The sequence below is a fragment of the Rana temporaria genome, chromosome 1 (genome assembly GCF_905171775.1).
Source record: "Rana temporaria chromosome 1, aRanTem1.1, whole genome shotgun sequence".
In the NCBI taxonomy this organism is placed as follows: domain Eukaryota; kingdom Metazoa; phylum Chordata; class Amphibia; order Anura; family Ranidae; genus Rana; species Rana temporaria.
In genome coordinates, this window is record NC_053489.1 from 132950413 (window position 1) to 132964725 (window position 14313).

Below are 14313 nucleotides of genomic sequence, written 5' to 3' on the forward strand. Positions count from 1 at the left end.
GGAGGAAAGAGTCTGTTTATAAGTGCGGCGAACAAAAACCATATGCTACAGAAATGTAATGTATATTTCCTATAAAAATGTTACTTCAAGTGTTGCAGACATACTGAAAGTGAAAAGCCAATATTACTTTTTGGCACTGTTTAAATAGCTGTTACCTCACTATATACCTAACCTGCATTACAGTATACACAGGATGGGATAAGATTACATAGCTAGATAGACAGAGAGATTGAATCCTTAGCAAGAGCTACAGTTTATGAAGAAAACAGAGTTTCAAAAACCAACCAACAATGCTGGAGTGGGATCAGGCCAGTCTAAAGCTCTATTTAGTAGTATACTGTACATTACTTTTCTGTGGAGAAGAGTCAGTAAAAAATGTCCCCTTCAAGCATTATTCTCACATCCACTTCGAGTCACAGTTATAGGTTTAAGTTCTATATTCATTCTATTTAAAGTAGAGGTGAAAGGAGACAAATGCAAAAGCTTGCTTATATCGTTGGTATTGTCGTCTAATTATCGAGAAAGATTTGAATAATGTCAAATTTAAAGGTCAAGGTCAGGTTTAGATATATATATATACCATGGCTGCCACCTGGATGGGAAGGGGGTTTGATTTGAATAGGCTCAAAGGGTAAAAAAATATGGAGATTGTATATATATATATATATATATATATATATATATATATACTGTATATATATATACACACAATCCCCATGTTCTACCCTTTGAGCCTAATCAAATCCAACTCTTCTCCCATCAAGGTGGCAGCCATAGTACATCCTCGGTTCAGGAATCTTCTCAATGCTGCCTCCCATTAAGTAAAGCTTTATTCAAGTCTATGGGAGGTTAACGAGAAGAAGTGACTACCATCCAATAAGATTTCTGAATCGATGAGGCCCTTGCCATTGGAGAATGGTAAGTGAGCCCTTGAGTGGGGGTTTTAGCTTAGCTAGAGGCAGGACGTGGGAGCCGAGAACATTTTACCTAAACCTGAATTTATTCTTTAGGGTGTTCACCTACTGGCCTGTGTTTGTAAAATTAGACAAGTGCATAGAACTCTAAAAAGCAGAAAGAATGTCAAACAACAATACCTACAAAATTGCACAGCAATTTGAGTCATAGTCTGGGAATTATTGTTATATAATTATGCTACTCTCCAAACTATGGTTCTTTTCTAACATTAATTTTAAGTCAACTGGAGGTCAATTCACTTTTCGAAGGCAGCACAAGTCTTCAATTCATACGGCAAGCGTAAGCCACCACATGCATAGGACACATACTGTACATGGAAGCATGAGAAGACTAATGCATACTATATCATATAACATGTATAAAAGCATCATGAAAATATTGGTGGAAGTTTCTTCAGGTCTTAAGAACAGGAATATTTTACGATACTCACATATATAGTAATATTCTCTTCCCGGTCGAAATTCAAATCCTAATGAAAAGGGAGTGAAGAGTTGGAATTTCTCTGAAAACTTTAGAGGTCCATTGGAGGAGTGGGGCCGATTGCACTCCCATCTTTTGAAGCCTTTGGATGTGTGATCACAGGAGCTGTAGCCATCAAAGTTCACCATGAACAAAACATATCGTTCAGTTCTTTCTTCAGGCACAGAGTCCTCATAATGAGGGCAGAATACATCTAGATAGTCGTTGATGCATACTTCAATATGGTAGTCACCCCTCATAAACCTACCAGAGGAAAAAGAAAGAGAAAGTCATGTTTAGTGTGAATAGTCAATGTTCAGAATATATATAAAATATAAATAGTACTGTAATTCTGCCTAATTTTCTATATTATTAACACTATAAAATATGGGCAAAAACTGTTCTATAAGCACTAGTCTGTGGGGGGAAAGGGCAAGTGTGGCTGGCTCAGGCTCTGAGCGGCACAGCGAGGGGCTGAGCCAGCTGCTGGTCAGGTATCTGGGTGGATCCCAACATTAAAGTTCAGATCTCTCCAGAGTCTGGACCAGCAGAGTGATGGCTGAATACAGGTCACAGAAGTGCAGAATGAAGTGCATTCTTGTAAACTGTGACGTTCAGGTATTACATGATAAAACTTTTGACCTTTTACAATGTGCTTATTACTTTGAAATACTTCACCAAATCTGTATGCTAAAATTATCTAAGCATGGGTTTTGTTATTAAGTTATTGTGGGTGTATGTTAGTGCTTATAAAAATTGTATAGTGTTCCAAATACAAGTGGCATGGAGAGAGCTGCTTTTTCTCAGAGCTTGGGGTAGATGTAGTTCAACCTTCCTTGCGATGCAGTAGAGCAGGGGTGTCAAACTCAATTTCATCGTGGGCTGCGTCTGCATTATGATGGCCCTCAAAAGGGCCTGTTGTATCAGTAAGATTAGATGTCCAGCGCATCCCCTTCCCTTACATTAGATGTCAAGAGCCACCCCACCATCATAAGTTGAGTCCCCTACTCTCCCTTACATCACAGTGTACCCCCTTCCCTTATGCTGCTGCTGGGAAGAAGCTGGATGCATTGCTTGAAAGCAGAAAGTAAGATTCTGGAGGAAGACCAGAGGAGGGCTGGAGCTGCAGGAGAGGTGCGAGGGACACAGAAAATGGCCTGGAGGGCTGGATTCGGCCCGTGGGCCTTTCGTTTGACACCTGTGCAGTAGAGGATTAGGGGTCTCTCTGCACATATTCTTTTCATTGGTAGGGCTTGCAATAGGCAGGTGTTATTGGTCTAACAACAAAAGGAACTCCCTACCAAAAAATATATATACTGCATATATTTTTTTTCACACACAATTTGCCTTAGCCGCTAAGTAAATTAGACCAAATGTGAAACATTTCTGAAACTTAGAAATTTTGGGGCTAAACATTTTCACCGAAATCACTACACTCATTCCTACTAATACTTTAATTTTTAATTTGGTTCAGATATTTCATTATTCAGTTATTTATGTATAAATAAACTGCATAGCAAGTGTCAGACTTGCTACATTTTTTAATGCATGTTAGCATAATGTAATAAATGTTTGGTTTGTTGTTCAGTTTTTGGTACTATATAAATCATAAAGATAATTATTATTCTTGCTATTATTATATTACCAAAAGTAATTAAGGCATTGTTAATATGAAATAATTGTTCATGATTTACAAAATAAGAATGTACTTTTTATGGTTTTACTGCGAAGCATGTTAAAATTATTGAATATTTCATAACATATTCACAGCAATGAGCCAGTTTTTTCTATGATTTATGACATCAGGACAGCCATATTTATTTAGTTACACTTTGCTGGCACAAATTTTTAAGACATATACAAAGCCCGGTACAGCATTTACAAGAAACGTAAAAGCAGTGCAGTTTGGCTGCCAAACTACACAGAAAAGAATCTGCAGCTTTATGATAAAAGGATTCTGGGATATGAATTAATAGCGCTCGTGGTAACCTGACAGCTCTGAACAAGAGCCAGATGATAGTTGTAGCCCTAGGAAGTCTAGCCCAAATGGGTTTTCTCTCTAATTATTATAAAGCATTTTCAGACATGCAATACTAGAGAATTTGCAAGTGTCAGTCTTGTGACATTTGACACCGATGTGCTCTGAATGATAAATTAGAAGTGAAACTTAAATCCCACCCTTGCCTTTGTGAAGACAAAAACTGTATCAAACAGATTTAACTGAAGACACATTTATGGGGAATGCACGGCCGTCTATTCAAAGGTCTACAAGAAACGTTTTGTAGGTATTGTTACATTATATTGATCTTTCTTCAAGTCATAGCAATTAGCAGAAGTAGTTGACAATGAATATAATATGAAGTCTGGAACCACACAGCAATTCTGTTTGATATTCTTTTAAACAATGATTGTCGAAATATGAATTATTGCAAAAAGTTGTTGCACATTATTGTTTTGAAAAAAAAAAAAACACTTTACCTCTGAAGGTCAAAGTATATCACTCTTGTTATATTGGCATAATGATTTTTTTTCTTACACAATACATGTTTTACTTTCTTACAAGTCTTTCATGTCAAACACAAATTATAAGGCTACCATAACTGATTTGTGATTAGATTGACTCCTCAATAAGGTGCTAACATCATAGGCATCTGCAGGGGGTGTGCCAGGTGTGCCTGGGCACACCCTAATTACTACGTGCAGTGCCAATTCCCCTGTGTTCACCCTCATCCCGCCATGGAAGGGGCTAGTAACTTTGTCATTTACCAGCGCCTTCCATTTCGAAATCAACACACTCACTCACTGTGTTCATTCATAACTGATGCACAGTAAACTGTGTTTACTATGCTTCAGTTTGTGAATAAACAGGAAGCTGCTCAGCACAGAGCACTTCCTATTCATTCACTGTTCAGTGCAGCTGAGGCTGCAGAGAAAGGCATGTGTGTTTGAGCTTTGGGCTGCACATCTTAATGAAATAGGCTGCACACACCTATGGCTAACATTATTATCATTATTTTAAACATAATAATATTTATATATTTCCCTTGGAGTTCATATTGAGAATACATAAAACATTTGCCATGACTATTAATCATTAGAGCTCATAGAGTCATGGAAGTCACTTCTATGCTGTGTTTGTATCTCATATTTATATCTCTGCAGAAGTACTATAATAGTGGTGTAGTCCAGTCCTAAATCTTAGGTCAGCCATACATGGTGCAAATCTCTTTCCTGCAAACATGGGTTGCAGGATAGAAATTTGCATGATTCCCCCATCAACACAGACAGTGCTGACAGGGAAATCAGCAATTGTCTCTCGCGGGGCTTTTAATGGAAGACGTCCCCGCCGGGATAAGACAGTGATAATCGTAAGAGAATCTGGCAGGCTGGTTGTACCCAAGTTGATTGATCGATCAACTTAGTACCTTCAGCCCACCCAGTAATGGTTTAGCAGTTTTTGCTAAACTGGCCGAGATTCGAACAGTGTATGGCCGGCCTCATGCCCCATACACACGTGCGGGATTTCCGATGGGAAAAGTTCCCGTCGGAAATCCAGAGGGGAACGCCGAGAATTGGTCAGTCTTTTACCCTACACACGGCCGGTTTTCCCGACAGGTCCTAATTGTCTGATTTCCGGAAGTGTTATAGCTTAGAAAAAAAAACATGTTACATAAAATCTATATCTATCATAGTGGCACAAATCAGGTCTAATTCTCAGATAGACCCTCAAAGTGGCGTTGCATAATCACCAGAAAAGTATAGTATAATAGCATGGGAGGATTTGTAACATGCAGGCATAAGGGCAAAACACTAAGGCCCGGTTTACACTTGTGCATGAACCTGGGTGCCATACCCACAGAGTTGTTGGGAAAGAAGTTCCAGTTCCAGCACCATGAGGTTTTGCACGAGGGGAAAACGCTGGCATTTTGCTGTGGCATGAGGGTGCCTTAAGAATTAATAGCACCCCTGTGTGTCTGCTAAACAGCAGCACAACTTCCTCGTGTTTAGGGAACGCATGTGATTTTGTGTGCGACGTGGCTCCCAAACAAAATTGGCGTCCTTTTTTTCCCGCAAATAGAGCTTTCTTTTGGTGGTATTTGATCACCTCTGCGGTTTTTATTTTTTGTGCTATAAACAAAAATAGAGCGACAATTTTGAAAAACATGCAATGTTTTTTACTTTATCCTCCAAAAATATATATAAAAAAAAAAAAATTCCCTCAGTTTAGGCCGATATGTATTCTTCTACATATTTTTGGTAAAAAAATCGCAATAAGCGTTTATCGATTGGTTTGCGCAAAATTTATAGCGTTTACAAAATAGGGGATTTAATGCATTTTTATTAATATTTGTTTCTTACTACTAATGGCGGCAAAAAGTAGATTTTTTCATGGCTGCAACATTATGTCGGACACATCGGACAATTTTAACACATTTTTGGAACCGATCAGCAATTTTTTTGTGACTGCGACATTATGGCGGACACATCAGACAATTTTGACACATTTTTGGGACCATTGTCATTTTCACAGCAAAAAGTGCTATACAAATGCACTGTTTACTGTAAAAATGACAATTGCAGTTTAGGAATTAACCACTAGGGGGCACTGTAGGGGTTAAGTGTGACCTCATATGTGTTTCTAACTGTAGGGGGGCGGGGCTGGACGTGTGACGTCATTGATCGTCTTTCCCTATATCAGGGAACAGACAATCAATGACACTGCCACAGTGAAGAACAGGGAAGGTGTGTTTACACACACCTCTCCCCGTTCTTCAGCTCTGGTGACCGATCACGGGCCACCGGCGGCGATTGGGTCCGCGGGTTCCGCGGGCGCGGTCATGGAGCTTAGGCCCCCACGGATGGGCTTAAAGATACACGTACAGGTACATGATTGTGCCCAGCCGTGCCATTCTGCCAACGTATATCAGCGTGAAAGGCGCCCTTAAGTAGTTAAGGGTTGCATTTATAAATGTTTTCACACAAGCTTTTCATAACTTGTACACATTTTTTAATTGGATTTAAATTGGAAAAATGTGTGGATCCTGGGAGAAGGTTGTTTGAAAACAGACCCCTTAGCTTTCCTTAGCTTTAGATTCCTAAAAAGAGAGAAGTATGCCCACCAAAGAAGCATCTTTATTGACCATTGTGACCCTGGATGTGTTAATGATAGCAGCTCACCCATTACATGCTTTTTCAGTTGGCATGTCAGTGCTCTTTGACAGGGCAGCTGTGGGAATGGTTATAAATAATTTGCTCTGCAAATGTTCTGCTCATTTCATTCATTAATGCATAGTAAACTTTCCGACAAGATGTTTACCAGCACCATTTATTCTAATGAAAGGTCCATTAAAAAGTTCATAGTTTACATTGGAGCAAGGCACAATCTATGTTTACTATCCTTAAAAGAGTGTAATGTCTACAAAACATCATCTTTAGATTAATGAAACAAAAAGCTTATTAGAGGAGCCAGTGAAACCAAGAATTATATATTATGTGTAATGCATGCTTCACAGGAGCTCCTCAATCTATCACATTATATTGATGATACAATAACCCTTGCTCAGTGACCTCCCTTGCTATCATCTAATTGATCTTCTTCCAGCAGCAGTCACAGTGATGAAGCTGAAGTATAAACAAAGAGTGAAAAGGGGTCATGGAATGCTTCACTTTCAGAGTTGACATGTGGAAAACTGTATAATGTCTCATTTGGTACTCTCTCAATTCAAAGGAGTGCCGGGTGTCTTTCACGCTCTTGATAACTGTTATTATATGCGTTGTTTATTTAAATTGCACAAATCGAGAATACATATCAGAAGACGCGCAGGCTAGTGAGACGTCCAAACAAGTGAAAACGCAACTGCATTGTTTTAAAACAAGGATGTTTTTAGGTGATTGAGCTGTAACAGACACCATGAACTAACCCTCGGTAAAATATGTTTTGATAATAATCTTTTTATAAGAAAAACACTTTTTTATCTAAATCTTTTCCGTAGCTTCTAGCTGGATCTAATATGAGATCCCTTTTATGTAGAAGCAATTCAAACATCTGCTCACTTGGATTCCCTGGGATCTTAAAGCTTTCTGGGATCTTAAAGTGGTTCTAAAGGTAGAAGGTTTTTTATTTTAATGTATTCCATGCATTAAGATAAAAAAAAAACATCCAGCGATGTTTCACAAGATACTCAGCTTTTGATTGGCTAAGACACACAGCAGGCACCATTGGCTCCCGCTAGTGTCAATGAAAGTCACTTAGCCAATGAGAGAGAGGGGGTGGGGCCGAGCTGCAGCTCCATATCTGAATGGACACAAAGATTTGTGGCTCGGCTAGGGTGCCCCCATAGCAAGAGAGGGGGACATGAGCGCTGGTAAGGGGCCCAAGAAGAGGAGGATCAGTGCTTCTCTGTGCAAAACCATTACACAGAGCAGGTAACATGTTTGTTTAAAAAATAAAAATAGAAAAAACAATACTTTAATATCACTTTAATGCTGTCCATATACTGATCGAAATTTGGCCAGTTCAACAGGGTCCAGACCAATTTTAATCAGTGTGTGACTGTGCCTTGTGGGCAGAAGTCAATCGTTGAATTGATTTTTGTCAAAGGTCCATGCTGTAAAACCAGTCCACTGCAGCTGTTTCTCAGTATATTCTGACAATGGTGGGTAGCATTGTCAAAAGCGAATGGCTAGACAGGAGGAATGTCTCCCTCTACCTCAATTCTGAGGATGGGGATATGTTTTAATGTTTTCTTTTCATTCAGCCCACTGGTTAAACAAAGGGGAACTGTGCATGGCCTCTTGTCTGCATGCCTAGCCCAAGGGCAGGTGTCTTTCAGGAAGTAAATGCTACATGAATCATCTGCCCTTACTCAAGATGGCCACAGCCAGAAATGGTAGGGGGTGTTTTTCAAAGTTATTTCCAAGCAAGATAAAGCATGGACACATGGATGGAGTAAATTATATGGATCCAATGTGAGTGTAAATTGAAAAATTGTTAATTGAATTATTTGTGTCCAAACTTTACTGCACACACTGGCACACATAACAGTGGAACTAAAGGCAAACTTTTTTTTTTTTCATTTTAGATACAGTAGATTAGGGTTAAAACCCCTGTTGTTGTTGTTGTTTGATGTTTTGTAATCTGTGTCCCTTCAGAGAGATTTACCTTCACATCATGCCCCATATCCAAAACAGGAAGTGACATGAAATCCATCCAAAGTGAGGGAATCCTTGCTTGTCAAACCACCAAAAGTAATGTCCCCATTGGAAGATTTCCCCTTTATTTCTGTTCTGGAGACAACTCAAATTTGGGATTTTTTTTCACTTTCACTGTCAGTGATAATGGTAAACAACCGCTGGAGGGCTGCCTGTTTGACATGTGTGAGCTAGACCATACATGGATTGAAATTTGACCACTCCCTGCTGAACTGGCCAAACTTCAATCCATGTACACATAGAGAAAGTTCAGCGCTCATAAAAAACATGATGAGAAAAAAACACAACCATATTTATAAGCAATGCACTTTCTCTATGTTTATTATTTTGCTAATTGTCTTTGGCTGTGCTGGCTGTTTTTCATAGATATACTTTGTTTTCAGTTACAGCATGATATATTTATATGTGGGGAATACAGAATCAAGGCTACCGTCTTTTATGTTAAGGGTTCTCCGCTTTTGGAAAATATATAATTTGAGGATGTATTTAGTGAATAGTCCAGTCTATAAAGTGTATTTTAGTATGTGTATGGGAAAAACTGACCCAGCAGTGAAGGGGTTAATGATTTTTGAATTGTCCCAGGCTACAATACTTTAATAATTTGACCTCAAAGCTACCACAGTTCATGGTTACTTTCATAAACTCTTGAATGGTTGCTCTGAAAGCTTCAGATGATTTAAAAGACTAGTGAAAGGAAGTTTTAGGTTTCTTGCAGCCACAGGTGGAAGTCGGCAACACATGGATGTTGAGCCTTTGACCTCTAACACTACAGCTGCTATAAGCACAAAAAGAAAGTTTTGTTAATGCTAGTGTATGACAGTCAGTTAGGATCATTAATCAACTTTACAAGAAAGTGTCCACAAATCTGTTGTTTTCTCCGCGACTTGCTTGATAAGTTCATATGAATAATATGCAGTATTGTAAAGTGAATTCTGATGTAATTGTAATACTCAAAATATATATTTTTTTTAACTTAAGGAATGTTTTTTTTCAAGGCATAAACATGGGTTCCAGCTAAATGAAGGTGCTTTAAAGGAAACCTGGACTAAGCAGCCTGCACAAGGTCAAATATCAGTTATTACAGGTAAAGCCCCGTACACACGATCGGAATTTCCGATGGAAAAAGTCAGACTGACTTTTTTCATCGGAAATTTTGACCGTGTGTATGCCCCATTGGAGTAATTCCATCAGAAATTCCAATGAATTCCATCTGAGTTTACATGTTCTCTTTTCCTCTGATGGAATTCCGTCAGAATTCCGATGTGAATTTGGTCGGACGAAGGTCCGATTGCGTGTACAGGGCATAAGTGAAATGACTAAACCTGTAGAGATTTTTTTTCAGACAAACTTTAGCTATACATTTACCTTATCCACTGAATTCAAATAATGTCATCAAAATGACAAAATTTCACCAAAATCTGAATTTCACCAAAGTTTAAAGTTGAATATATAAGCAGAATTATTTGAAAAAACAAATCCCTTGTTAGCCAGGATCGTAAGGTGGTCACATGGCAAAAACACAAAACCTCAATCAATTAAATAGCCTGAAAACTTTACATTGCACCTACATGCTGACATTTGAATATTAACAGAAGTAATGATAATGCTAAAAAAAATAATCATATTAATGTGTTGTATGTACCTATGACTTATGTATTGTGCTATATATGTCACCTAGTTTATTATGTCTTCTCCCAGCTGAGGCAGAAAAAAAAAAAACTTGATGACATTGATCAAAATCAAGCAAGAGTGACAAATAATATATGTCACAAATCTAGAACAGATTGTTGTGTATGTGTCACAGTAAGCCTGACAGAAACCATACCAGGTAATTCATCTCAGTTCCCTCTGCTCATCAAAGGTCCAACCTCAAATGCACAACTTGTGATATAAAACCCAACATTTTTTTTATATTGAAGCTTTACCAATCCTCAAATGTGGTGTGATTGTTTTGTTTTTTACTATTTTTTTACTTTAATTTCCCCAGGTAATCCTGTTAGTAAATCGGTTATTTTCTAACTTCCTTTAACAAATCAAGCTATCCAACAAAAAGTGACAGTTAGAGGGTTGAGACAAAGCTGTTTTAAACTTGGTAGTTTTCCTATGGTGAAACACTGCGAGGGAGCATACACGCGGCCGGGATTCCCGGCCAAAGCTCTCCCCGCAGTTTTCCCGATGGGAAACCTGGCCGTGTGTACAGGGCTTAACACTACCCTCTCCCCATACTAACAATGCTGCTGTCCAAAGATGTCTCTGTTGCTCCCCCATCCAGAGTGGAGAAACCCAAAGAAATGAAATGTGTTGCTTGTTGGTTTACCAGGTAAACATAAAGAGGGAAAAAAGCCTAAAAAAGAAAATGAATGTAGCCATCACATCTAAACATTGGTAAGCTGCAATATATTACATTTCTTCTTGTTTTTGTCTTTTTTTTTACCACTTTAACTGCCAGTGTAAAAGGAATAGGGTATCAAGTAAACTATGCCAATACAAGAGCATATCTCTACTATTGTCATCACTGGGCCGGATTCAGAAAGAAGATACGACGGCATATCTCCTGATACGCCGTTGTATCTCTGAGTCCGGCCGCCGTATCTATGCGCCTGATTCATAGAATCAGGTTACGCATAGATATGCCTAAGATCCGACAGGTGTAAGTGACTTACACCGTCGGATCTTGGGCTGCAATTCCAGGCCGGCGGCTAGGTGGCGCTTCCATATGTTTTACGCGTCAAATATGCTAATGAGCATTTACGCCGATTCAGAAACGAAACGTCGTTTGCGTTCGACTTTTTCCGGTGGAAAGTTACCCCTGTAGCAGGGGTAAGTGCGGCGTATCCTATGTTAAGTATGGCCGTCGTTCCCACGCCAAGTTTTGAATTTTTTACGTCGTTTGCGTAAGTCGTTCGCGAATACGGCCGGACATAATTTACGTTAAAGTCTAAATCAATGAAGTCCTTTGAGACGTCATTTGGAGCAATGCACGCTGGGAAAATTTGCGGACGGCGCATGCACTGTTCGATCGGCGCGGGGACGCACCTGATTTAAATAGTACACGCCCCCTAGCCGCGGAATTTGAATTCCGCTGGGGGATTTACGATACGCCGCCGCAAGTTTTGAGGTAAGTGCTTTCTGAATTAAGCACTCGCCTCAAAAACTTGCGGCGGCGGATCGTAAATCAGATAGGTTACGCGGATCTAAAGATCCGCTAACCTATCTGAATCCGGCCCACTGTGTTTAAAAAAAAATAATGGTTAAAAGGTACTGATAAATAGAAAGTTCCAACCCAAAACTGATTATGATTTTGGATGGATGTCACCCTCTGGACACAGTTAAATGGTTTCTTCAGTTTGATTTCTGGACCATAGATCCAAGTTATGCCCACCTATAGGAAATGTCTTGACATTATAATGGCATCAGTAGTAGAGATCTAGAAACTGTTTCACCACGCAGGTCATTTAAAACAGAGCCAGAGATGGACTAGCCAAGGTCCTAGGCAGGTTACCAAATTTAAACTAGAGTTCACCAATCTCTCACTGCTCTACACCCTGGCATGGCTTGCAGTTAGATAGGAGTCACAGAGGAGACAGGGGAGCCTTGGGGGAGATCACAATACCCACAGGTTGAGATGATGGGATGGCTTTATGTCTACTGAAGTTAGCAACGTTGGCTGATAAATATAAGAATAAGCTAATGGCTGCTAGTATTATTAGGTTATCTAGTGGGTAATCCAGACTTAGAGGAATTATTAACTGATTATTCCACTCCGGCACTCGTCGAAAACCTAGGGAGGCTGCCTTTTCAGGTAGGAATCTAAAATTGGGGATAGATGGGTAGAATTACAAACAAAAATTTTCAGGAAAAAAAGTTTTAAGAAATGTTATTCATTTTTCTAATTAGTGGGTCAAATGGACATTTGTTTTCAATCGCAATGATGAGAATATTTTAAGGAGCAGAATGGAAAATTCTTCTTGAACAAACACATTTCGAAGAGTGTATGTGATTTTCATTTGCTAAAGTTAATTCCTTCCAAAATCAATTGTCAAAAGCTAATAAAATCATTTGAACAATATGAATTTTCTGAAATTTTTCATACAAATTTTCTAAAGAAATTTCCAAGAATTTTCATTCTAAATTCTATCCATCTATGGCCAGCTTAACGTGGCTGTAAAGGCAGCAGGAAAAAAAATTCTGTATACAGCTCCCACGTCTGCCTTCCTAAATATGAGCAGAGCCATGTGCTGTGTGTCTTATGGGCTCAGGAGCGAGCATGCACTTGTGCCCCATAGCTAACAGTTTGCTGTGGAGGCACTCAGTGGGAAAGAGAAGCCAGGAGCATCGACGGCAGACCAGAGAAGAGGAAGATCAGGGCTGCTCTGTGCAAAACCATTGCACAGAACAGGTAGGTATCAAAGAAATGTTTGTTATTTTAATAACAATAATAATAATTAAAGACTAACCTTTATCTTTAAGTGCTAGGAAATGCATGAAGTCAGATCAGTGCTTCCCTATGCATGTGCTCAAACAGCAGCTTGATAGATATAGGCCATTGTACTTTTCTTTTTTATGTGATTGTAAATGGCTCTTTGCCAAATGCTTATCGAGAAATCTGATGCAATGTAAAGGCCATTGATTTCTTGAATGTGCTACAGCAGAACAAAGTATTAATATGATATTAATAATATGACTAAAGGAAATAATGACAAACTAATTATGACTAATAACAAGTTGAATCATTTAAATGAAGCGCTTGGTAAAATAAGCACAGCTCAGATAATACTTGGAATATCTTAGCTGTAAGATGATATTTGCACTTTTGTCAGCATGATCTCAAGGTCATAGTTATTCTATTTACACTGTCAGTCTATCGAAAATTGATATCTCCATTTTTAGTAGATTCCTAAAGTTTGTTTTGCACGTTTGCTGCCAAATTGGGATAACACCTACATTACATTTCTTCTATTCCCTGAATTACTTTACAAATTGCTACTTAGCTGCTACTTAGTTTATGAAAAATCCTATTTTGCGTTCTCCCTCTATGTAATGTCAATGAGAGGCTGTGGAGTTAGGTTTACTATAATTTATCCCATCTTTACTATGCTGGCAGATCTCCATATCACTTGTAAACTAGATGGAGAGTGTCTGCTTCAACAAGGGGTCAAACATATAAATGCTTTGGTGTTAGATTGTATGTTAATGCACTTAAAAAGCTGTCCTCAATCTGTCCCTTACCTGTACATCTATTCTAAGCAGCAAAAGCTGTATATAGTCCCATGTTCCATATATACATATGCCCCAAAGAAACATCTGGAAAGGTAAGAAATATTATTTAAAAATTTCATTCAGAAATGCTATGTGAATGGGAACACATGACAAATACACTATGTTGTCAAAAGTATTCTGAAACCTGCCTTTACACATACATGAACTTTAACGGCATCCCAGTCTTAGTCCGTAGGGTAAGACATTTTAGACAATTTCATGCTCCCAACTTTGTGGGAAAAGTTTGGGGATGATCCCCTCCTGTTCCAACATGGTTGCGCACCAGTGCAAAAAAGCAAGATAGGTAGAACATCTTTGGGATGAATTAGAGCAGAGACTGAGAGCCAGGCCTTCTTGTCCAACATCTGTGGCTGACCTCACAAATGCGCTTCTGGAAGAATGGTCAAA

General features: G+C 38.9%; 1 protein-coding gene across 3 annotated transcripts in view; it reads right to left on the reverse strand.

Annotated features, from left to right (window-relative positions):
* EFNA5 (ephrin A5) overlaps positions 1 to 14313 on the reverse strand; it is a 557557-nt gene that overhangs the window by 91209 nt on the left and 452035 nt on the right. For all 3 annotated transcript variants that reach the window (XM_040343134.1, XM_040343117.1, XM_040343126.1), the window contains exon 2: positions 1406 to 1698. In XM_040343134.1, the coding sequence (XP_040199068.1) occupies positions 1406 to 1698 (293 nt within the window). The remainder of the gene's footprint in view (positions 1 to 1405; positions 1699 to 14313) is intronic.